Here is a 26,325-nt window from a genome sequence, read left to right on the forward strand (position 1 = left end):
TTAATGTCTGAATCTAATTTTTGTTTATACACTTAGAAACAGCATAGTACATACCAATGTAAAAAACATATAAATACTTTTACTGTGCACTGTAGATATACTGTAGTTATTTATTTAGTTTGAATTTAGTATGGAATTCAATCATTCAAGCCATTAGAAAGCAATTTTGTTGTTTGTGTTCCATTACAAATATTTGTGTCAAGTTCGAACTTTAATGAAAAACCAATAGATCCTTGTGATTTGAGTTTTTTTTTCTAAATAGAATTTGTTGTATCCGCATTAAGGATATTAGTGAATGCAAACAATTTCGGACAAATTAAATTCACACAAACCTCAATACCAACAGTTCCACACAACAGTCATAGTTGTCCATGGTGTTCAAGCAAAATCATTTATTGTTTAATTTAATATTCATAAGTTTTTTTTTTTGTTTTGTTTTTTTTATTGTACAACCAAAGTACATTGTGCTTACGTTGTACATTGTAGATATTATTTGTTAGAAATGTTTGTAACTTTATATTTAATGTTTATATTGATCGATTAATAATTAAGTAGCAATAACAACAACAGCACTAACAGAAATATAAAAAAAGAAATAAAGTTTTTGTCCAAGTTTAACAATTTAATTGACATGTATGTACGTATGTAACTAACTTTGTTAGTTAAATTATTTTAGTGTCGTAGGTACGAGCAAATAGTAGAAACTTTTACTACCTCACTTACATACATATTTATGTATGTATATTTTCTACAATAATAAATTTCCACAGTTGACGACAAGACATTTTCTTGCTTTAGTTTTTGTGTATATTTTTTCTAATAAATGTTAAATGTATGTAAAATTTTGTGTGTGTCAAAATAGATAGATAATGTTTGGGGCATTCATAGTTTGAGTTATAAGTGAGCAGTTTGCTAAATAAATTGTAATGAGAACAAATTTTAACAAACACTTTAGGGGGTCAATTCAATTAATACTTTGATAAATTTTCAAACAAGGCAAACTTTTGTCAATTCAAAAATTAACGCGAATACAGGATGTTCAAAAAACATTAATTATCTTAAAGAAGTCCTGTGGACGGCATAAAGAGAACATGTAAAATGGATCATTTATTGAGATTTTTGTTGAGTTTTTATGATCTTTATGGATACTCGTGTTATTTAATCGATTTTCGATTTTGTTGCCCTGTGTAATCGGTTATTTACATAATAACCGATTACACAGGGCAACAAAATCGAACAAATTTTAGAGGCTTTTTAAACCACTACAAAATTTTGATGTATTGTGGTTCTAGCAGTACAAATATGGTCCAAATTTTAAATTCTATGGAGAGGTTTTTTTTTTAATTGTGAATTCAAAAAGGATTCGTCCAATGTTATTAAAATAAACTTTAGAATGTTGAGATTTACACAACCTTTAATCCATTTATATATTGCGTTTCAATCGGCTCAGTAGTTTCGGAGTTATAATAACCAATTAAAGAAAAAAATAGATTTTTGAAGTGAAAATATAATTTTTTTCGTTTAAAAAAAAGTCATGAAAAATCGAAAACTGCAGAAATTGTTCAGATTTATTGCTTTATTGTAAAGCCACATGTAATAGAAACAAAATGAAATATCGACCACAAAAATAATGGATTCTTTCCGAATTTATTCACAATTAAGTGAATTCCCTAATTTTTACAAAATTTAAGTTTTTTGTTTGATATACATATGTACATAAAATTGAGTAGTTAATGTTAATCTTTTCACTGATTGAATTTTGAAAACACTTTTCCCATGCTATGTACAAATTTTTCACCTATAATTTGCATTTCAATCGACTCAGTAGTTTCGGAGTTATAATAACAAATTGAAGAAAAAAATATATTTTTTGCGTGAAAAAAGCAATTTCTTTTTTTCAAAAAGTCATGAAAAATCGAAAACAGCAAAAATTTTTACTATATTGCTTTTTTACTATATTGCAAAGCCACATGTAATAAGAAAAAAACGTGATATCGACCATAAAAATCGATTGATTCTTTTCGAATTTATTCCCAATTAAGTGAATTCGCTCCTTTTCACAAAATTTTAGTTTTTTGTTTGGTATACATAAAATGAGTAGTTAATGATCTTCTTTTGAATGATTAAATTTTGAAAACATTTTCTCCATACTATGTGCAAATTTTCACATAAATATTGCAATTCAATTGGTTTATTAGTTTCGGAGTTATAATAACAAATTAAAGCAAACAAATAGTTGGTTTATGTGAAAATATATTTTTTTTTTGTTTTAGAAAAATCATGAAAAATCGAAAACGGCAGAAATTGTTCAGATTTATTACTTTATTGCAAAGCCACATGCAATAGGAATAAAACTAGATATCAATCATAAACATTTATGAATTATTTTCAAATTTATTCCCAATTAAGTGAATTCGCTCATTTTCACAAAATTGTATATGCTTACAAGCGTGTACTTTCAGTGTTAATTTTATATGTCTTTAAGTTTTTTACAATAACAAACACATGTACAATTGGTTAGGATTCTGTAACTGAGTGGTTAAATATTGGCTGTTTGACTTCAAAATGCGTAATTTATAATAGATAGCGTATCTTTTGAACGCGGTTTATGTTTTTAATAACTTATATGTCATTTTAAAGGGTATATATCTGTTATATATTCTAACTTTGTTATTGAACATTATAGTGTAAACAACAAAGTTTTTATTGCTTTGGAAATGTCGAATTTATTGTTTGAAAATGACGATTTTCTATGTGCGAAAGATGGTTTGTGCATTTCAGAAGTTGTGATTTTGACGGAAGACAAATATCGATCAGGCCAGCCAACAAAGTTGAAAGAATTGGAGGCATAACTCCATGAAGATTTTTGTCAAACTCAACAAGTGTTTACATAATCATTGAGAGCTAATCAACAAGCAATTTCAAAATGCAGCAGGATTCATACAAATGTCAGAAAATTGGGTACAATACCAATTGGAGCCGAGAGACCTTGAAAAATGATTTTGAATTTCCATAATAATGTATGAACGCAATAAATTAAATAATTTTTGCAACGAATCATTACTTGTAATCCTAAATGAATCCATTACGATAACCCGAAGTGTAAGCGAACGTATGTGAAGCCCCGAATCGACACCAAAGCCAAATATCTATGGCGCTAAGATAAAGCTCTGTATTTGGTGGGAGCAAAAGGGTCCCATCTATTATGAGCTGCTGAAATCAGACCAGACCATCAGGGATACGCTTCACCTTAGAACAGAATATCCGAAATTGGCTTGATTCGTTATTGGCCTCAAAATATAAGCTCGGAATCCATATGTTGCCAGAAAGATTGGCAACATAAAGGTCATAGTTAATAATGGCCAATACTTTGAATAAATTTATATTACAAAAATTTCAAAATAAATGCTAAACATTTGAAAAAATCTAGCATTTTTAAGTCATACACGCCACACAGTTTTTAAAATACAACAATATTTTTTAATGAAAATGAAGAAGTAAAATAATGGACATTAGTTATTGAGAATACACAATTCTCAAAAAACTCAAAAACGTCGGAAAACCGAATTCTGTTTCCAAAATATTTAAGACCTAAAATATTTAAGGCCTATAAAACTGGTATTTTATAGCTCTTTTATATTACCAAACTAGTTGACCGCCCCGGCTTCGTCCGGTAGCATTTACTAATGTTAGTTCGTCAAGTTTCTCCAACCCTGCCTGTTCTTATTTATTTGCAAATGAAATATCTAAATTTGTACTGCATACTTTAGGGGCTTTTTTATTACAGTCGACTGGACTCAAAAAACCGATTTTAGCCGTAATTCTTTAATTTTTTTTTCTTTACAAACCATCTCCTGAAAATTTCGAATCGAATAAGAAAAATCCGCCAAATTTTAATATATATAGAAGATGATTCTTGTATATATATGATAATATTTAAGAATCAATCGCAAAACCGAAAAATGTTCCACTCTTCATAACCTGTATGAAGGCTATAATATTTACCATAAATAAAACTAAATATTATCAAAATAATGACCCTATAAAAATCATCTCACACCTTTTAAACATATTAGTTTTTTTTTTCTTGCCCATTTCTAAAATTGCAAATTTACTAATAAATCCTTTTCATCCATTTATATTGCCACTTTTCCTTTTGGCAAAATTCCTACATATAAAAACTAACTGTTAATGTGTTAAGATTCAATAAATCTTAAAAATGACTTCTTAAACCAAAAAAAAAGAAAAACGAAACGACGAAAACAAATCGTCAACAAAACACCCTTAAATAGTGGTAAAATAAGTAGCAAGCAAAAACAAATAAAACCCACAAAAATAATTTGATTAAATCACAAACAAAAATATGGAAAACAGAAAACAGTAGAAATAATACAAAATTTTTTTTCGTTTTTTTTTTTTTGCGCTAAATGTAACAATGTGTAACTCTGACAAATAACTTACCTTCCGGCCACTGCTTCTGGTTAGAAAACAGCCAGTGGTTGTGCTATCGCACATTAATTTTGTGTGTGATGAAAAAATGTTGGCAATTTAAAGGATAAACGGAGGCACGCAAAAAATATTATATGAAAATCATCCAAAAGATGAGATGAGATGAGACGAGAAGAACGAGAACGACACAACGAAAGAAATTCGATAAAAATTGTTTCGGTTCTGTATATGGAGGAGTGTGTGTGTGTTTTTTTAGGGTATTTGGTTTTTTGGGGAATTTATATTTTTGTATAACGCGCGCGCACTTTAAACACAGTTACTGTTACGTATACACACACTTATAACGTACGCACACAGGCACACAGTATCCTTAAAGTACCACATATTCAGTTTGAGCCCCTCCAACAAGAGCAAGCGAGCGAGAGAGATGTGAGTGAGGTCCTTAGAAATTTGTGAATTCCAAAGCATTGATTTTTATTTCGGGTTTTAAATTTCTTTTTCTTCAATTTGTAAAATTCAAAAGTTCATAGTCTACCTCAAGGCTGCATATTAGAAGATTTGTTTTTGTGAAGGTATACTTTTTAATATGTTGTGGTTAATGTATGGTGATGCCTACTTTTAGGCTGTACTCTTATTTCTATTGTTCGTCTTTTTGTCTGAGTTGTATGTGTGTATGGATGTATGTATGTAAGTAAGTTTGTATGGGTTTTCTCTCACTCTCTCAATGCTTTTGTGTTTGTGCAACTTATTTATTGGTAATTTATCATTCGTTTTCTTTTTACACATTAATGTTACTAGGACGGATAGTTTATTGAACTGTATGTAGGCATTGTATGTATGTATGGATTTGAAATATATGAGAGCAATCCTTGGCGGCATTTATAATGTGTACCACTGACATTCAATTTGATATTTGTCGTTTAATACTCATGTCTATGTTTGTATCTATGTATTCCTGAGTTTATTTGAATTTTTTTCTATATATATACATGATTTCTGGTGGCTTTATTTTATAATTTAATTTTAAATTATTTAACGTTGTTTTAAGTTCGAAGTTTAAGTTCGGTGGTTTTTGTTTATTTAATTCGATATCAGCATTTAGGTAAGTAAGTAAGTATATTTGTTTCTAATCTGAAATTCAAATATTTTATTCAAACATGTAATTTCCTAACACACTTTTGACATTTACAAATTACAAAACTGAAACCTTCATTGTATCTATAATTCCAATACATTTATTTCTCATATATTTCTCATTATTCATTTGTATTTTTTTTTGTTTTTTTGTTTCTCTAAAAATCAATACATGTATTTAGTCAACAATTTCTTGGGGTGGCAAACGAGATTTGGTAAATGAGGCTGGGTTCTTTGTGTTACACATATTCAGGCAGTTCATTAATTTTCATATTAAACATCAAGGTTAAAATTTAACATGAATTGTCTTGTACAAATTTGTATCGAATTACACAAAGTAATGAACGGTACAAAATTGGTTAAATTTCAAGAACAACTTATAAATAATTACAAACATTTTGTCTGGCGAAAGTTGAAGGATGTTGAGGCGATGTAGTTAGATTATCTGTGTAACGTGTCGATTAATGATTTAATTTGATAATGAAGAAATTATGTATAAATATTTAATGTATTGATTCGTTATACTTATAATTAAGTAAATGAGAACTTTTGAAAAAAGTATAAGTAAACTAATGAAACCAGTTGTTTAATTAAACAATAAATGTCTTTAGTCAAGATAATATCAAAGTATTTCTAAGTTTAATTACAAGTGATTTTTCAACATTTGAAATATAATATGAGAGCATTATATTACTGTAGAGAATAACGTAAAAATTATTACTTTCGAAGAAAAATTACAATATTACGAAATGTAACAGATCGTATGTGTAGCCCGGCCAACCAGCCGAATCGACACCACAGCCAAATATTCATGGTGCTGAGGTTATGCTATGTATTTGGTGGGTCCAAAAATGTCCTATCTATTATGAGCTGCTGAAATCTGGTGAGACAATCACAGGGAATCCGTACCGAACGCAACTGATTCGCTTCAAGCCCAGACATGAAAGTGAAATATTCCATCATGACAATTCTCGGCAGATTAAATAGTATTTACAATGAAATGGTTGGGAAGATTTGCCTCACCCATGTTATAGTCCAGACCGTGTCCGATTACTATCTGTTTCGATCGATGCAGAATGCTCTCTCTAGAAAACGCTTCACTTTGGAACAGAGTACGATATCGTCTGTCTGTCTCTTGAAAACATGATAGGATCCAAACGAAATTAACATCAACTACTGTCTGTTGACAAGGTTTATTTGGTATTGAAAATGCCTAATATCGCTTCATGATCTCACCATGCCCCATACAAATGTCCACCAGGAATACTGTTTAAACAGTCATAAATATGTTGATTATGCTGCAATCCTGATGAAATTTTGCACAAAACAGTTCTAAGACTCTGAAATTATACTGGAAATTTTGGCGAAAAATGGACAAGATCTGTCCAAGATCCCCCTCAGAAAATTACTTGAACATTCATGATTGGATGTATCAGAAGCTAAACGGCCTAACTTCACTATTCGAAAATTTCTCTATTTTGTTATAATTAATTAGTTGTGAACTCTTTGAAACTTATTTTGTTCTTCTATTATCAAATATTTTCCAGCAATATATGTATATGAATGATCGGTATAGGGTTTGAATTTTATTTAACTTTTTTCAGAAGCTATTCCAATTAACTCCACTTTAACCAAGAAGAATATTAACTACTCAATTTTATGTATATCAACCAAAAAACTAAAATTTTGTGAAAATGAGCGAATTCACTTAATTATGAATAAATTTGAAAAGAATCAATCGATTATTATGATGGATATATCATATATTTGTTGCTATTTTAAGTGGCTTTGCCATGAAGTAATAAACCTGAAAAATTTCTGCTGTTTCGGATTTTTCATGAGATTTTTAAAACAAAAAAATTTGCTATTTTCAAGTAAAAATATTTGTTTGGCTTTTATTTGTTATTATAACCCCGAAACTACTGAGCCGATTGAAATGCAATATATAAACGGATTAAAGGTTAAGTAAATTTAAATTTTTAGAAGTTTATTTTAATAACATCGGACTAACCCTTTTTGAGTTATTATTACACCGTACGACACTCAATATTAGACATGAACCGGATGATATACGTCTGAAACAATAAATTAAATGGAGAAAAACTGCGATTTCAGTTTTTTATTTCGTGATCCTGTTTCCTTTTAAAAGGACTTCGAATTTTCAGAGGAGTACATTTTCAAAAAATGTTTTAAAATACTTCTAATCAACCTACTATGGCAAATTTAATGTCAAGTGATCAAGAAGAGTTGTAAAATATTTCGTATTATTTTTATTTTATCCTGTAAGGATCAAAAGATGTCAATAATGTCCTTTAAAATTTTTATCCTTGAATATCCTTTTAGATTTTCAATAATTTTTTTTTTAAAAAATAGTGAGTTAAAGATCCAAATATTACATACCACATGCCAAAATTTCATCCTTCTATCTTAACTACTTAAGTGTTAAAAAATATTTTAAATTTGAATTATTTGATTTTTTATATTTTATTTTAATATTTCATTCGAAAAAAATATAACATAATACGTCGTGAAAAGCAAAGAAGAAGACTTTTTAATAAACAAATAAAATTGTATAGTCGGCCAAGCCCGACCTTATGATACCCTACACCGGGTATATAATTATAAAGATATGAAACTTATTTGTGTTTAATCTTATTAGAATACACACATTTTCGGTAGTGGGCCTTATATGGCAGCTATGACTAATTATGGACCAATCGTCACAAATTTGGTGGGATGAATTGCGAATATATGAAACATATTTGTGTTGAATTTTGTTTGAATACTGACATATTTCAGAGATTTATGTATATTAATGACATTTTCGAGAATGTTGCTTATATGTGAGCTATGGAATATTGTTGACCGATCGTCACGAAATTTGGTCGTTAGAGTTCGGCTTACATAAAACTTAATTGTGCTGAATTTGGTTTGAATATGTTTATAATTAAAATATTTCCAAATAGGCCAATTGTATGGCCTATTATATAGGATAAATAATGGGCTGATTCTAACCAAATCCTTGGGGCAATATAAAGGTTTGGGCCAAATTTTGTCGAATTAACTTCAAACCTGTGACCTGTAGTTTGATTACAAGGTTTACATGGATGGACGGACAGACGGACGGACATCGCTTAGTCGACTCAGAAAGTGATCCTGAGCAGATTGGTATTCTTTAAGTTGGGTGTTGGAACAATATTTTTGGATGTTGCAAACAACAGCCCTAACCCATTATACCGCCCCCACTGGTGTAGTTTGTAAACATGCACTTTTCTTAATAAAACTTTTTTGTGTACTAATAAATTTTTTTTTTATATTTTAATTTGACCTTTATATATATAAAGGATGAAATTTTGACATTTAGTATAGAATATTTGGGTCTTTAACGCACTGTTTTTTTAAAAGGAATTTATTGGCAATCTTAAAAGATATTAAAGAATAAACATTTTAAAGGACATTTTTGACATCTTTTGATCCTTACAGGATAAAATAAAGATAATACAAAATATTTTACAAATCTTCTTGTTCTTTTGACATACAATTTGTCATTGTTGGAATAGCAGGAGTATGTTTAAATATTTTTTGAAAAATATACTTCTTTGAAAATTTGAAGTCCATCCGGTTCGTGTCTCTCTATTTGTCGGACGGTGTTATATGCATTTTCTTGTAAATCAAAATAAATTTTTCAGTGGTTAAACCAATTAACTCCATACAATTGTATTTAATGTCTTAGAAAGTTATTATTTCAGAAATTTAAGCTTTAGCAGATAATTTAATTTATGATGAGTTTCTGTATCCATTCTTTACCTTTTAGAAATTTCATAAATCAATTTTTCAAACATCACTCATTTACTCTACTTTTTATTTTATGGAGTTAGGCCTTTTAGCTTCTGGCACAACTGTTTGTGATGAAATTGGACATAAACTAGTTGTGTATGAATATTTATCTTAAAGTATACTTTGGTGAAGTTTATATAAGACTCAGCCCTGCCGAATATAGCTCACTTACTTGTTATTGTTTAAAATTTCCTTAAGTGTAAAATAAGTGATATGTAGTAAAATTTATATAGCTATTAAACTAATTACTATATCTGTGGTTTAATTAGTAACCATAAAATATAAAATTCAGCTACAATACTAATAACCCTCACATTATAAGTATCTGAAAATATATTGTTTCCCAAAATATGCGGATAAATTTCACATCTAAAGCCTTTTAAACACCACCACATAAGTATGTGTAAGTATAAAAGTTTAAGTTGTTTTGATTTAATTTGTCATTTAATAAAACTAAAATTAACGTTCTTGTTTGTGGCAACGCAAAACAAGTTATTTTCAAATACTAAAATTTATTTACACTAAGTAAATATAGCATAATACTAACGCTCGTGGCTTAGAGTTATAAAAGCTCAAAATTCTATTTATTGTCTGCACACACATTTCTAATTCATGTATTTAACATAATTGTCTTTGAATCCCCTTATTATCCCAAAACTTGATTGTAATCATTGTAATAATATCGATATACAAAAAAGAAACAAAAATCCTAAGAGTTGCTTTTTCAAGAAAATAAAATAAAAACAAAATCATCCCCCATTTATGTGGGGTTACACACACAAACAAACCAAATACAATATAATTGGCGCCATACAACAACACATGTGCGTAAACGTACATACGTATGAGAGTTAGTGTTTATTTGTATCTATGTATGTGTGTAAGGATGTGAGTGGGTATAATAACTACTATTTTTGGAATAGACATTCGAACGGCTGTGTGTCTGACGTGGTTCATTGTTTTCAATAAAAAACAAAAACCTAAAATATACCAAAAAATAAAGAAACCTAGAAACTAAACAGCCAACAAAGATTGCATTCGGCTATTACCACAACTGTTTTGGTATATGTGTTCATGTGTGTATATGTCAGTATGTGCGTATGTCAGAGTTGCCATTACAAGACAAAGTCTCATAAAGCAAGATACTCAAGTCATAATAATAAAAACAAGGATACAAGTATACGTCACTTGCACACTAACCCTAGAAGTGGGTGGCTGAGTTCGCACTGTAAACTGTTAACAACAAGGAATAGAGAGGGTGTAGTCAAGAGATACTTTTTTTGTAGCTTTTTGTTCTTTTATTTTGGACGCTGCTGATACACAAACAATAAGATGGTATATTGGAATAACAATATATAATAATGAAACAAGAAACACACACACAATAAATGACTCTTGATACATACAAAAAGTTTAGCTAAATAAAAGAAAAACTCTTCTTTTTTCATTTAAATAAAATATATTCTTAAAGCAGCATACTATTTTGTCTTGCTGTATATATTTTTGGGGGGAAATTTTTGAAGATATGATGTTATTTTCAAGACATTTGTTTTAAGTGATTCCTCAGGAAATATATTAAGAGAAGTATGAAAACCGTTAACTATAGCAGCGATTTTAAAATATTTGTTCAATTCACAAGGTCTCTTATCATGTCATAATGTCATAATGTCCTAATATTTCACAATAGTTTTTATTGCTTTTCAAGCTAAAAATGTCCTAAAATAATACTACTCTGTATACTATGTTTATTGTTACGATAAACCAACCAGCGGAGACCTGCGCCGAATACCTAAGAGTCGGTTAAGCCGATCCGCTGAGTCGCGATATATTAGGGCATTATGACAATATGAGTGATTAGAGACCTTGTGAATTGGCCACATAGTTCCACATACTTCTTAATTTTTCACACAAAATTTCACGTGCTAAAATTCACAAAACAGCTGATTGAACAAAATCTAAAAGTCAGAATGCATTTCGACCTTCGAGCGAAATATTAACAAATCTGTAAATAAAGTCACCGTTAAATTTAAAATTATAGTTACTTTTTGAGGGTTAACTGTTTTCGAGTTTGAGAAATGAACTGTTTTAGAAATAACTTAGTTCAAATTAAAGTTGCATATGGGCAGCGATTCTACGAGAATCGCTTCCACGACTGAAAACACAAAAACCTTTGAAACTTTTTTTAAGATGATTTGAATAGAAGAAAATAATGAAATGTTACTATGCGAAAGTATTTAGATATTACAAAATTTTAAAGACAAAAATAATAGTTTAAACTGATTATATTTAATTTTTTAGGCTAAAATTGAGGCGAAAACTAGGCTAGATTGTAGTATGAAATGAATTTGACTCTGATTGTTTTTTTGCTATTGTCAAATTGTTTATTGAAACCGAATGTATATTTTTTATTCACTAAGAATAATTGTTAAAAAATAATATAGAAAATATTTTGACGTTAAAATTACCACTGTTACACAGAGCAACAAAATCGAAAAATTGTAGAGGCTTTTTAAACCACTACACAATTTTTATGTATTGTGGTTCCAGTAGTACAAATATGGACCAAATTTTAAATTTTATGAGGGGTTTTTAAAAAAAAATAAGTTGAATTGTGAATTTTTTTAGACGCTACTCCACATAACTAGTGATAATACTAACTCAAAAGGGTTAGATATTATTAAAATAAACTTAGAAACATTTAGATTTACATAAACTTTAATCCGTTTATATATTGCGTTTCAATCGCCTCAGTAGTTTCGGAGTTATAATAACAAATTGAAGCAAAAAATATATTTTTTACGAGAAAATAGCAATTTTTTTTTGTTTTAAAAGATCATGAAAAATCGAAAATGGCAAAAAAAAATTCAGATTTATTGCTTTATCTTAAATACACATGTAATAGAAACATAATTAGATATCGATCATAAAAATCGATTAATTCTTTTCAAATTTACTATCAATTAAGTAAATTCGCTCATTTTCACAAAATTTTTGTGTTTTGTTAGATATACATAAAATTGAGTAGTTAATGTTCTTCTTTCGATTGATTGAATTTTGAAAGCATTTTCCTCATGTTATGTAAAAATTTTCACATATATATTGCGTTTCAATCAGCTCAGTAGTTTCGGAGTTATAATAACAAATTGAAGCAAAAAATATATTTTTAAGTGAAAATAGTAAATTTTTTTTTTTTCAGAAAATCCTGAAAAATCGAAAACGGCAGAAATTGTTTAGATTTATTGCTTTATCGCAAAGCCACGTGTAATAGAAATAAAATGAGATATTGGTCATAAAAATCGTTTAATTCTTGTCAAATTTGTTCACAATTAAGTAAATTAGTTCATTTTCACAAAATTTTAAGTTTTTGTTTGACATACATAAAATTGAGTAGTTAATGTTCTTCTTTTGAATGATTGAATTCTGAAAACATTTTCGATGTACTTGCCCTGTGTTATAATTTAAACAGTTTGTGCTGGACCAGGACTCGTATGAATATTGGCCACAAATAATGTTCAGCGTGTCGGTAATAAACATTTTTATTTTGAGGGATTATTGTTATTTTTATAACATACAACTCGACTTTATCTATCATTTAGGGATATCACTGGTTACATAAATAGCTAAGTGACTAGTTATTGTAACAAGAGCATATCCTAAGCGGGGGGTTAAATGACCCTACATAGATTACAAGGAGACTGTCTGATAACTAGCTGATTCAAAGTAGTCAACGCATGGCAATAAAATGCCGGTAACACAGAGTCAGTTACTTTACCAACCACCTAACGGGTTACTTGGTTAGCTACATAACGAAACATGTATGTACATGATCCAAGCTGAAGCTAAATGGTCTCAAATAGTCTGTCTAAAAGACATATAAAATAATCGATTGGTTGATAAAAAATATTCCTTCGACTACTTTATGCTTAAGCTACGTTTCCGCTTACACCGTAATCGGCATCGAAAATGAAATTCCATACATTTGCACCGAAAAAAAGTTCGTTTCAGAAATCGGCAACGAAAATTGGGAACGAAACGGCACCGATCAGTAACGAAAAACCTGTCATTTGGGGCCGGAAAGAAAACAACCTACTTGATTGTTTTCGGTGCTGTAGTAACGAAATTATTTAAAATTTTTTTTTAATTCAAATTTAAAGCAAATCAAAATGAATAAAAAAATAAATTTTCTTAATTGGAACTTAAAAAATTATTTCGTTTCTGTTTTATGCCGCAACGCACCCAACTGAAACGAAAACAATTCAGAAACGAGACGGTGACGATTTTCAGTGTCAGTTTTCGTTATCGGCGCCGATTACGGTGTATGCGGAAACCCAGCTTTAATACAATGAGACCAATGTTCTATATATCTGCTGCAGTATGACTGTCAAATAACCGGTATCAAATAGTCTACGAATAAAAGTTTATAATTTCTTATTATTCGAATAAATAAACATTTTCATTCTTATAATTTAATAATATAAAAAACTTTAAGCTAGCTAGCAATAAACTTATGTCGTATGTATTATTGACCGACTCTGTGATTACTTGGGGTAAGTAAAATAATCAGTTTCTAAAATAGAATATAAAATTATTTTCAGTCACTTTTAAGGGGACAGTAATATGTAAATTGACTTTGTTGTTTTTCCTTGTTTTTTATTGAATCTTTGATACTGCAGTATCCAACAAAAGTATTCATCAATAACTTTATCTGGCTAAGTCCAAGATTTTCTAAGGCGTCAGTGACTCTCAACGGATAGCAATTACCTTGCAAGGGGATTTGAATGATCCAGTAATCTTTTCTTAAACTAGGGCTGACCGAGGATCAATCAGCCAGTGCATTTGAATAGATTTCAGTTTAATATGTGTCACTTTTGTTTCAATATGATGGGTCTATGTTAGATGGAGGTCGAGGTGGATATCAAGCTTAGATGGTTTTGTAAAATATCTTCCTAAAGTGCAGTACAAAATAAAATTTTAAAGTGACCACACTCTAGATAACTAAGAGACACAAAAGTGACAATTGACTTCAGACCAGGTTACATGAGACGTATAGAGTAACCAATTGTCTTTTCGCTGCACTATAAAGAGTACGTATGTGTCAAATTACACATATAAATTGGAGTTAGGTTAGTGATCAGAGCACTTGTAGCAACCGTAGCATTGTAGAGCAAATGAACACTCTCCGTTACTGAAGACATGATGTTTGAATGATGAGTTCCCACTATTACTTCACATACGGGCTTCTATAGGGTGTTCAAAGTTATAGTTCCCTCCAGTAGTGATTGGGGTAGGGGTAACGTCGTGTACAAATAATACACCAAGATCGGATGTTTTCTGTGATGAACTTGGGAGAGGTATATTGGAATATACCGACTTCCGATGAATGTAGTGCTTTTCATGCTGAACTATTTGCAATGGTAGCTTGCAACTTTCTTGGCAAATATTGGAATTTTTATTTGAGACCCAACTATAAAGGATAAATCAGGACAAAAATTATCACCAATAAATACCTATATAATCTTTGAAGTAGACGTTTCTTTTTTCTAATACATCTACTGAATTAATCATTAGAGAAAATGTGGTTCATATGTCACAACTGCATAGAAAGCTTGAGCGATAATTAATATTTTGAATGATGAATGTCCTGTTATTTGATTTTGGGGTCACGGTTCATTATAAATATGCCACAGACTATGGAAGCTCTCAAAATTTTCACTCCAGAATTTCTCAATGTTCTAAAATTATCGTAAATGGTTGGCCACAAATAAATATTTTTAAATTAAATGCTTTTGGGTTTCTTGGCATACATTCTTAGTGATCCAAATTCGAAACTGTAAGGTTTTCAAAATGAATATATCATATTTTATAAAATGTTTTTAAACTGTATACTGTGTAACTGTTCTACCAAAATATGATATACTTTCCGAACTTGTATATATGCTGGTGGGAAACGATATAGTGAAAAATAATTTTAAATTTACATATATGTCTAGTTATAATAAAAGCTGATTGATATACAATATTTCCATTCTTTGCTGTTATTAACTAGAGATCAAATTAAAAAGATCTTGAAAATAATTGCATGCTTGCTTTTATAATTTTCCAAAAAGCACCTTAACCTTTACAACAATCTGAATTTTTGTACATATTTGTGTCTGTATGTATTCTTTTCCTTTCTACTACCCATTCCTTTATTAATTCCAATACCGAATTCATATTAATTTTGCAAACTAATAACTAGATACCTAACAAAGTACCATTTTCTTTGCGAAACGTGACGTTTTCACATCCCTGCTGTGCAGTATATGTAAACTCTTAATAAAAAGGGCAGGGGGGGTGATAACAATTTTAGGAATTTACATTAAGAAATGTATACACAATAATGAGCAATACCATGGAGTATACTTTAAAATAAATTGAGAAGGACGAAAAGACGAGGAAGACAATATAAAAGATGGAGAAGGTGGTAGTTTTTTTTGTCCTTTGTGATAACCAGTAGAGAAATGTAAAAAATGTATTGGATTTTTATATTTGCTTTTCTTGTTAGCTAAACAAATGAAGATTTCAGTTTTATTATTTGAAATAAAAAGATTTAAAGAAAATTTTCTATTTAATACATAAAAATGTTAATAATTATTTTTTAGTTTTTGATTTAATCACCTTTTTGAAACACTTTAATTTAATTTTATTTATTTTAATATAACTTTCAAAAAATTTGATTAATTGCACCTTTTAATTGACTTGTTAAGAATTTTCTTTATAGGTTTAGATTTAAATTTTATTTTATTTCATTTAATTTAATTTAATTAAATTTTTCTTTTTTATTAATTTATTTCATTAGTAATTTTTATGTTTATATTTTATTTAATAAAATATAATGAAATTTTCTCAATTTCCGTTTTATATTTTCTATCGTCCTTTTTACTATATTAAGTATATTTCGTGCTTTTTTTTACAACTTTTTACTACACTATACTACGAACGAATATACATATATGTCTGTATATACATTCATTTATTTGATGGTGTCTTTTGTTCTTGTATATTTTCCGTTATTTTACTACTAGTTGTTGTATACATCTACATATATGTATATGCTCTGAACTCTCTCTCTATATATTCATTTGCTCTTTATGTATTCTACACTCTTATTATTATATTTGTGTGATAAATGCCGTTCAACATTCACTAACCGACACGACCCGACGCATTCGGCAAAACTTTTTGTATTAAAATCATTCTATGATGTTGACAAAAAATGGAGCAAGGCTTCCAATTATTAACAAAACAGGAGCAACGCACACACATACTTATGTATATTTGAAAAATAAAAAAACAGAGCAAAACTGAAAAGCTCCTTATTTTTCTTGTTATTGCTGTAGTAATAATATTAAATTTGTTGTTGCTCTTTGTTGGTATTTTTGTTTGTGTTGTGTTGTTGAAGCAAAAAAGGAAGGAAATACAAAAAAAAACAAACAACACTCGCACAGTATTTTTTTTCGGGAGAGCTTTATTTAATTCTCTTATTTTTGTTTAATGATTTTGATAGAGTGTGTGTTGTTGTTGTTTCTGATGGTGTATGGTAGAATTTAGCAATTGTGAGTGTTAAATCAGGGATGTGAAATTACTGCAAAATTGTACCAACAAGATTTAAAAAATTATACTTTTATTGAAAGATTTAAAAAATTTCAATTTTTTTTAACAAAATTTATAAAATTTATATTCTAAACGAAGATGAAAAATAATTAAAATTTATCGATTAATTTAGAGAAATATTACTCATACAACTTGTAGTCCATTTTTTTATTGTACTTATATTGTTTTATGGGTGGTATAAGTAATTTTTTATACGTTTCGTGAGTATACGTTATGATATAAGAAAAACCAAAAAATTTTAGAAAATTTGACTAAAATATTAAAAAGTGATTTTTGTAAGCTACACAGAAAAAATTATATTTCAATTCAAACATTTATCCCATATTGAACTGGTTTCAATTATTTCATAATTAAATCAAGTATTCATTTGCTCAAAAACAAAATTTCTTGATATTTTCTATTGAATTTTGAGTTTTGTATTTGATTATTTTGACAATTGAATATACAATTTTCGTTACTGGTTGAATTTCAAATACAAAAATTATTGAATAGATAATTTTCGTAATTGAAACTCAAAGAATAACAAAAATTTGTTTTCAATTACGAAAGTTATCTATTCAATAATTTTTCTAATTGAAATTCAACCAATAACGAAAATTGTATATTCAATTGTCAAAATAATCAAATTCAAAACTCAAAATTCAATAGAAAATATCAAGAAATTTTGTTTTTGAGTAAATGAATACTTTATTTAATTATGGAATAATTGAAAAATATATACTGGGCTCTATTAAAAAACTACTGACATAGTTACTAAAGAAAGTTTATTAAATTCCTCATTTCTTAAAACTTGATTTTTTCTAGGTTAATTGATTATAGTTTACTTTTATAAATACTTAATTCCTTCTTCGATATTTCCATATTCACTTGTTTTCGTTTGGATTATACAAACACAGAATAATAGGAACCACATATCACTGATGTTAATCACGACGATCACACATCCACACCTTATCAATGGAGTCCTTTGAAATAAAAATGTATTTGCTGCTATATCATAACTACAGTTTTTAACGCAAAATTATCAATCACGAAATACCGGAAAATTGCGCGGTAATTCATGGGAATTATTTTACTTAGTGATGCTTTTTGAACTTGACTTTCTCTAGAAGATGCATAAAGCTCCAAAACAAATGCAGAAGATTCATATAACAAAAATTTCATAACATATTCAAATTATTTCAAATACAAGTGAATGTTTAGGGTTGTCACAAAATTCTATTCCGATCGAAAGTGCAATTATTGTAGTATTTTTCTTTTTCGCAAAGAGTAAAAAGAATTTTTTTGGAATGAAAGTAGGGTTAGTGCATAGCAATTTAGATGCAATTCTTCAACAAGATCGGTCGAGACCTCTCTTAGTTAGAGGCGGTCAAAATTTTACATTTTGGCCAAATAGATGATTTTCTCATCCATGTAACTTATTACCTATTGTTCTTAGCAAAATGTGTTCCAAATAGTTTAAATAGTTATTTCTTCAATCTTTCGAAAAATTAGTTGATAATTTTTTTTCGAAATTGAAAACTTTTTTTCAAAATTAGACCTTTTTTAATTTTTTGCTCCAAATAAAACTGAGGTTCATTCCTTTGAGAGGTTTTTGGTCGCTTATGGTGTTTTCTTTTCTGGCATAAATGATGCATTTATTCTGCCTGTTGTCCCTTCTTTGTATTCTTTTCTGAAAAAAATGTAGTTTGGTCGTGTTTTTTTCTAACAATGTTACCATAAAACCCTGAATATATGCTACATGTTTCACCCTCAATTTTATCAAAGAGTTAGAAATGCACCACTTTTTATGAAAGCAAAAAGTATAGTTTTATAATATTTAGAAGCTACATAAAAGAAAAGTGCATAAATGGTATTGATTTTTGTTCTTTGCGATCGTTAAAAATGCAACACATTATGAGGGTATGGGTAACCTTTAATAAATGGTACAAAATATATAGGCAACATTTTGTGTCAGAAAAGAAAACACCATTAGTGGTATGCGAGTGGGATATCTATTTTCATCCCGATCGGTTCACTTGACATGAAATCCCCCGTATATTTGTTTTATTTTATAGCATACTTTTAGGAGCCGAACAATTTATGAAAATTATAGAAAGTCATTGTAGTGAAACAAATGCTATAATTTTCAGCTATTTTGGAAAGTCTTTGAATGTTTTAATAGAAAATCTTGACTTTGAAAAAATTAAAAAAAAAATAAATTTGTTGCGAAAATTATTTCTTATATTTGCTGCATACATAATAAAATATACATAATTTCTCTTATTTACAATATTTATATTATTAAGCGTTCATAGATGCCTATGTAATTAACAAAAAGCTTTCGGAATAACTCAATATTTGGAGGAAGTTTCTGAAGACTTGTAATGTAGTTAATAGTTCCTTAAATCTGAACTAGTTCATTGTTCTAGTATATTTTTACTATAATACTCCAAACGCCATTTCAAAAGTATTAAACACTTACTGGGCAAAATGTTCTTGCTCTATCAAAAAAGTAACCATTGTAAAGTCTGATCAATCTTTAGCACTTTTGTACTTTTGCTGTTTTCAATTGTACCAAAGAAAAAGTACAATTATAGCAACTTGTCTATCCCTGCTGTATAAACATTATAAGGACCATGATTTTTTATATGTGTGTTTGAGCGAGAGTGTATTTTTGCGTGCGAGTAAGAGAGTGTGCGTATATATGTTGAGCATAACAAAAAAAAAAACAGTATTTTTCATAAGTAGGTTTTCAAATTTGGAAAGAAAAAGCAAAAACAATGCTTTTTCATTCCTATTATTTGTTGTGCCTATATAACAATACCTTCATATACATATTTATATGTATATTTTGTATGTGTAAATATACTTATGTACAAATGTTAGGAATTGCCAGGCCAACAAAAAAATATTTTCTAGGTATTTGTATGTAATTTAACCATTGTGTTTATAAATTATGCATACAATTGACGTTGAGTTAGGTTAGGAAAGAAATCTTTTGATTTAATTTAAACTTTAAATTAATAAATATACATATATGTATGTAGTTATGTACGTATATTAGGCATTGAAAAGAAAAATTTAATAATATGTAATAGAGCAATAGGCGTTATGGCTGTTGCTAGCTGCAAATTATTTTCTTTAACTCACGAATAACTAATTTTATGCAAAATGTAATGAATTGTAAAAAAAGTTTACTAGACTGAAAAAATGTTCCAACATAATTATGACCCCAAAAATGTCTGGGTGCTAAATATTAAACAAAAATAAAAAAACACTGGAAAATAACTTAACATGGAAGCCAAATATGTATTTAACAATATGAAATGAAATTCTAAGAATTTGAAACCTTTTTTTAATTTAACATTGACAGTTCCTTAGATATAATTTGACATTTTTGTTCGTTTTTATAGGCGAAAAAAAATGTAGCTAAATGTAATTTAAGAAATTATTAATAATGTCAGTTATAAGTTTTTTTTATTATAAAACAAAACAAATGCAATGAAGTAGTATTTGTGGATTTTTCATCTGCAAGTTAATAGTTACCAATTATTTCTATTAAATATTTTCCTTAACATTTTGTACAAATTATGCGTTTATTACAATGAAGGATTTTTTTAAGCTATCAAAATATTGTAAGCATATATACAGAATTTGAATAATGCCTGAAAAATTGTGCAAATAAAATGCAGAGATACCTACTAGAGTGGAGTTAAAAAAGTATTGAAACAACTATTCATTGACTATTTTAAAGTTTCAGTTTTTCAAAAAAAGCTTTTGCAAGAATATTTAAAATTAAAAAAAAAATAGTTTTTTAGCAATAAACCTGTTGTAAAATAGTTTTTGATGATGAAATGGATTAGTATGCAAAAAATTTTGAAAAAGCTTTTAATTTCAAAAGAGCTTTTTGGAAAAAGAAACATATGTGAAAATAGTTTAATATTTAAATATAGCTTTTTATATCTGCAAAGCTTTTTTAAAATATAGTTTCATTTCAAAAAAGCTTTCTTTATAACAAAAATCCACTTTATCATATTTTGAAATATGAATTGATTTTTAGATTACTAAATTTCGCAAAGAAATATCATCCTTACCGTACTTTTAAATATATTTGATATCAAAAAATAGTTCTAACGTTTTTGGCCTTAATATTTTGACTTCTTTGATATCCTTTACAAAACTTTTCCCAAATATAGGGTGCGGGATTCACTGCAGATGGCGTATCTTTGAAAGCGGTTTTTGTTTCTAATTACTTACTGGTTATTATGAAAGGTAAATATCTGTCATTTATTGTCACTTAGTTATTGAACATTATACTGTAAACAACAAAGTTTATTTAGCTTCGAAATTGTCGGGCTTTGCACCAACAAAGCCTCATATTCGGGAAGTTTTGCTTTACGTCATTTATTTGGAAAAAATGCCGCTGAAGCACACCGATTGCTCACTGAAACTTATGGTGAATGTGTTCCATAGGTTTCTGCGAGCTAGAGATGGTTTGTGTGGTTCAGAAGTGCTGATTATGACGATCGCCAGCCACAACGATCGCCAACCACAAAAGTTCGAAGGCCAAGAATTGGAGGCATTACTTTATCAAGATTTTTTCAAAACTCTACAAGAGCTTGCAAAATCATTGGGAGGTTATCAAGCAGCAAAACATTTGCGAGCAGCAGGATTCATCCTTCTGAAATTGGGTACTATACGAATTGAAGCCGAGAGACCTTAAATGACGATTTTGAATCACTACTTGCGATGAAAAACGGATCCATTATATATCCCGAAGAGTAAGAGATCATATGTGAAGCCTGGCCAAACAGCCGAATCGAAAACAAAGTCAAATATCCATGCCGCTAATATAATACTTTGTATTTAATGGGAACAATAGGGTCCTACTCATAATGTGCTGAAATCAGGCCTGACCATCACAGGTCTGATTCAAGAATTGACCATCCGAACATTGGCCCAAAAATGCCCAGACGTGAATCCGTATTATTCCATTATGACAACGCTCGGCCATATTGTTACGTTTTAACCTTTTCAAAACGTTGGTTTGTTTCCTTTAAATAAACCGGATACTTTTGATTGCAAATAAAAGCCGTTTAGTAGTTTGAAAATTGTAACAACTCTTTATTTATTTAAAATGTACAACAACAGAATTAAATAGACACTCAATGTGTTTTTTATACACGTTTATAAATTCGCAGAAATACAGACACACTTTATTATGTACACGAATTCACTTGAAAAATACAGCACACTTTAAGGCACACAGTTGATGTTTATTTGAATAGCGTATCTGATAAACTAACTAACGACTGCAACCTTTGCCACTACTTATAACACTGCCATCTGCACTCTAGATTGCTCTTTAACTGTCTAGAGCTTTCTAATACATACGCAATCTGTGATGTACTTTCTACAATGTTCTTTAACTGAATATTCTAATTCGAATATACGGTCACAGCAAACAGCGTTGCCATACTTACGATCAATGGTCAACTGAAAGCTTTTATTCAATGTTAATAATGCCCACAGATATGTTACAGTTTGCTATTACAGCACTGTTATTTGAAAGCATTATGCTATTTTTATATCAGCCGTTAAAATCCTTATATTTGAATTCAAGTACAATTTCGTAACAATATGTTTCAATATCAGTTAAAATGTATTTCGAATGAAGTGGTTGAGAAGTTTTATTTTAACCACATTATAGACCAGACCGTGCCGGTCCGAGTACTATTTGTTTCGATCGATGCAGAACGCTTAAGTCGTTCGTAGCTTCAAAAAAAGTTCAGGTCTCTTGGCTCGGAATCTATTTGTTGCCGGAAAGATGAGAAAGGGGTTTTAACAAACAATAGCCAATACTTTGAGTAAATTTATATTGTACAAATCTTTAAAAATAAAATCTGAAAAATTTAATAAATCCCGAATTTTTAAGTCATACAAAACGGCAATATTCTGCTAATTTCCTGCATGTTGTTGATTTTGAATATATATATGTACATTAGCGAGGGTAAATTTTTTCATTTCGTCTTTTAACCAATGAAGATTTTCTATTTTTTTATTTTTTTGGAATAGTTTATTTGTGTATTAAAAACCAAATAAAATGTTTAGTTAAAAATAAAAAATCAGAAAATCTATATTGGATAAAAGACGAATTACGCAAGATAGGATTTGATTTTAGACCTATGGTTTCTAGAGGAAACATTCTTAGAATTATCCACAGTTTTTTTTACTTTTTAATCGTCCATACAATTCGACCCAGCCTAATGTACATATATTTGACTATTGAAACATATTAGATATGTTGGAAAACCACATAATTATTATAAACTTATTTTATTATTAAAAAAAAATTACTTTTTTTGGTTAAAAACCCCACGAAATAGATCGGACCAGTTGATCAGATCAGTCGGTGTGCATTATTTACCGCCTTTTTTTCTATTTAAATGTTACTATTTAGTCTAACTATTAAAGACTTGTCCGCTAAAATATTAAATGTGTCAAACTCATATTTATTTCGCATATATATCATACAATTACTTAAAAATAAATATTGTGGCCTTGTTCGAAATACTTTTATACATTTTTTAAGCTTTTGGATTTTTATTTTTGCCATAGTTTTTTGCATTAACAAAAACGCATCTTGAAAAGAGTTTGTATTTACAAACGTAGTACAGAGGTGCCCTACAAAAGTATATTCTTTTTTTTTCAATTTTAACTCGACATTCATCAAAATGTACGAACGAGTATTTACTTGCACACAAACACACACATGCTCACAAACAGAATATTTTGAAGTCAATGAAATATTTACACTCTTTTATGTTGTTTTTGTAGTTTCTGATGATGATGATGATGCTGAGTGAGTGCCCTGCATGTACAATTTATAAGTAAAGAACCTCTGTACGTATGAGTGATGTAGAGTATTTGTATGAAAGAACATCAAGTACAGGCAGGCATACACAGCTTCAATTCAAAATAAGCACTCGTACAAAACTACATTCATCCCTACATACATGCATGCAAACAAATAAAAAATTGTTGTTTTTTTTTTGATTTTTTTTGACAAAATATGGGTCACTCTTAACAAAATTGGCAAAAATGCATGAAAAGAATATGTTATCACATAAAAAACAACAGCAGCAACAAAAATATTTATACTTAAAACATACATATGTATGTATATGGCAACAAGATCAAATGTAATGATAAGAATGTTAATGGACTTAATGTATGTATGTATAGAAATTCTCTTTATTCTCATCTTCTTTTTCAATTCAACATAGCAAAAACCACCCCCTTGCCCATGCACACACACACATATCCATTTACTCATACAATAGTAAAATATTTTTAGGACACCTGAATGACATTTTCTTATAGACTTGGAAATTTATACAAAAAAAAATAAAACAAGTAAAAAAAATAAAAATCAAGACAAACCGTAAAATAATCCAACGTCAAAAACAAATAAAAGCATCCATTTAAAAATTGTATGAAGGTTTGCATGACACAAATGTGGCGTTTTAGTTAGGAGTAAATATGAATTTGCTAAGTATTTCTTGCTAAAGAAATTGAGTAATGTTAATGTTTTCAATGACAGAAAAAAAAACAGAATTAAATATTTAGAATATTAAAATCTACTTTGTGGAAGGTCAAGAAACTTGCTTGTTTTAGTTATTATAACATTTGCAAAAAAAATTGGTTTAAAAATAATTTGATAATTTTGTATACCAAAGTTTTTAAAAAATAAAACAGTAAAATTTATAAATAAAATTATGCGCCTACACGCAGACAAAAATATAGTTGTACATGTTTACTGTAACCATTTCACAGTTTTACCAGTTTTTGACCAATATTATGGTCACTCTAATTATGTACATTGCGGAAATCATAATTTGGTAAAGTTATGATTCAAATGATTGTACCAATCATACCTATGATTACAGTAAATAAGTATATGTTTGTGACAACCAGTTTTATGATTAAGGATTTTGATTATTGATCTAAAAACAACATACATACATATTATTATATATTGATTCATCTTGAACATATATTTATTTTAAACTTTTTAAACCACTACACAATTTTGATGTATTGTGGTTCCATAAAAACCATAAAAATCGATGGATTCTTTTCGAATTTGTTCACAATTAAGTGAATTTGCTCATTTTCACAAAATTGTGTGTGCTTACAAGAGTGTACTTGGAGTATAAATTTTTTTATTGTAACAAAAACAAAACACATGTAAAATTTACGCCAAAGTACACGCTTATATGAACATAAAATTTGAAAAATTTAATTTTTTTAAATTTTAAGAAAATGGTCCATGTATGTAATATCATCACGTGCGAACGGCTGGAGCGATTTGGCTGATTTTTTTTTTATTTTATTCGAAATTTTCAGGAGTTGGTTTGTAAAGAAAAAAAAATCAAAACTTCTGGGTAAAACTCGGAAATTATTTTTTTTTGTGAGTCCAGTCAACTGTAATAAAAAAGCTCCCTAAAGTATGCAGTACAAATTTAGATATTTTATTTGCAAATAAATAAGAACAGGCTGATGTGCGTGGGTTGGAGAAACTTGAAGAACTTAAGGTAGGGTCACACATGACAAATATTTGACGAAAAAGACGTAACCACTAAATAAAATACATTTGAATTCATTTATTTATTTCAAAAACATATTTTATTTAGCATGATTCAAAACAAAAAATTTAGTTTTGTTTTATTTGATGCTGTTTGATCTTACAAAACATTTGTAAGAGTAAACACGTCAAACTAATTTGTTCTAAAAAAAAGTGGTTACGCTTTTTTGAGCAAATATTTGCCATGTGTGACCCTACCTTTACATTAGTAAATGCTACCGGGCGAAGCCGGACGATCAACTAGTTGTTAATAAATTCGAAAAGAATGCATCGACTTTTATGGTGGATATCTCATTTTGTTGCTATTATATGCGGCTTTGCATGAAAAATTTTTACCGTTTTCGATTTTTCATGATCTTTTTAAAACAACAAAATTGCTATTTTCACGTAAAAAATATATTTTTTGCTTCAATTTGTTATTACAACTCCGAAACTACTAAGCCGATTGAAACGCAATATATATGTGAAAATTTGTACAGCATCAGGAAAATGTTTTCAAAATTTAACCAATCGAAAGAAGAACATAAACGACACAATTTTATGTATATCAAACATAAAAGTAGAATTTTGTGGAAATTAGCGAACTTACTTAATTGTGAATAAATTTGAAAAGAATCAATCAA

General features: G+C 28.8%; 1 protein-coding gene across 8 annotated transcripts in view; it reads right to left on the reverse strand.

Moving 5' to 3' along the window:
* The window catches only part of RhoGAP100F (Rho GTPase activating protein at 100F), a 68,984-nt gene that overhangs the window by 19,345 nt on the left and 23,314 nt on the right, over positions 1 to 26,325 (reverse strand). For 2 of the 8 annotated variants that reach the window (XM_065516421.1, XM_065516420.1), the window contains exon 1: positions 4,462 to 4,629. The exons of the other annotated variants lie outside the window; for them this stretch is intronic. In XM_065516421.1, coding sequence (XP_065372493.1) covers positions 4,462 to 4,515 — 54 coding nt within the window. In that variant the 5' untranslated portion in view covers positions 4,516 to 4,629. Of the gene's footprint in view, positions 1 to 4,461; positions 4,630 to 26,325 lie in introns of those variants that run through there. 8 annotated transcript variants of the gene reach the window in all.

Source organism: Calliphora vicina, chromosome 1 (assembly GCF_958450345.1).
Source record: "Calliphora vicina chromosome 1, idCalVici1.1, whole genome shotgun sequence".
In the NCBI taxonomy this organism is placed as follows: domain Eukaryota; kingdom Metazoa; phylum Arthropoda; class Insecta; order Diptera; family Calliphoridae; genus Calliphora; species Calliphora vicina.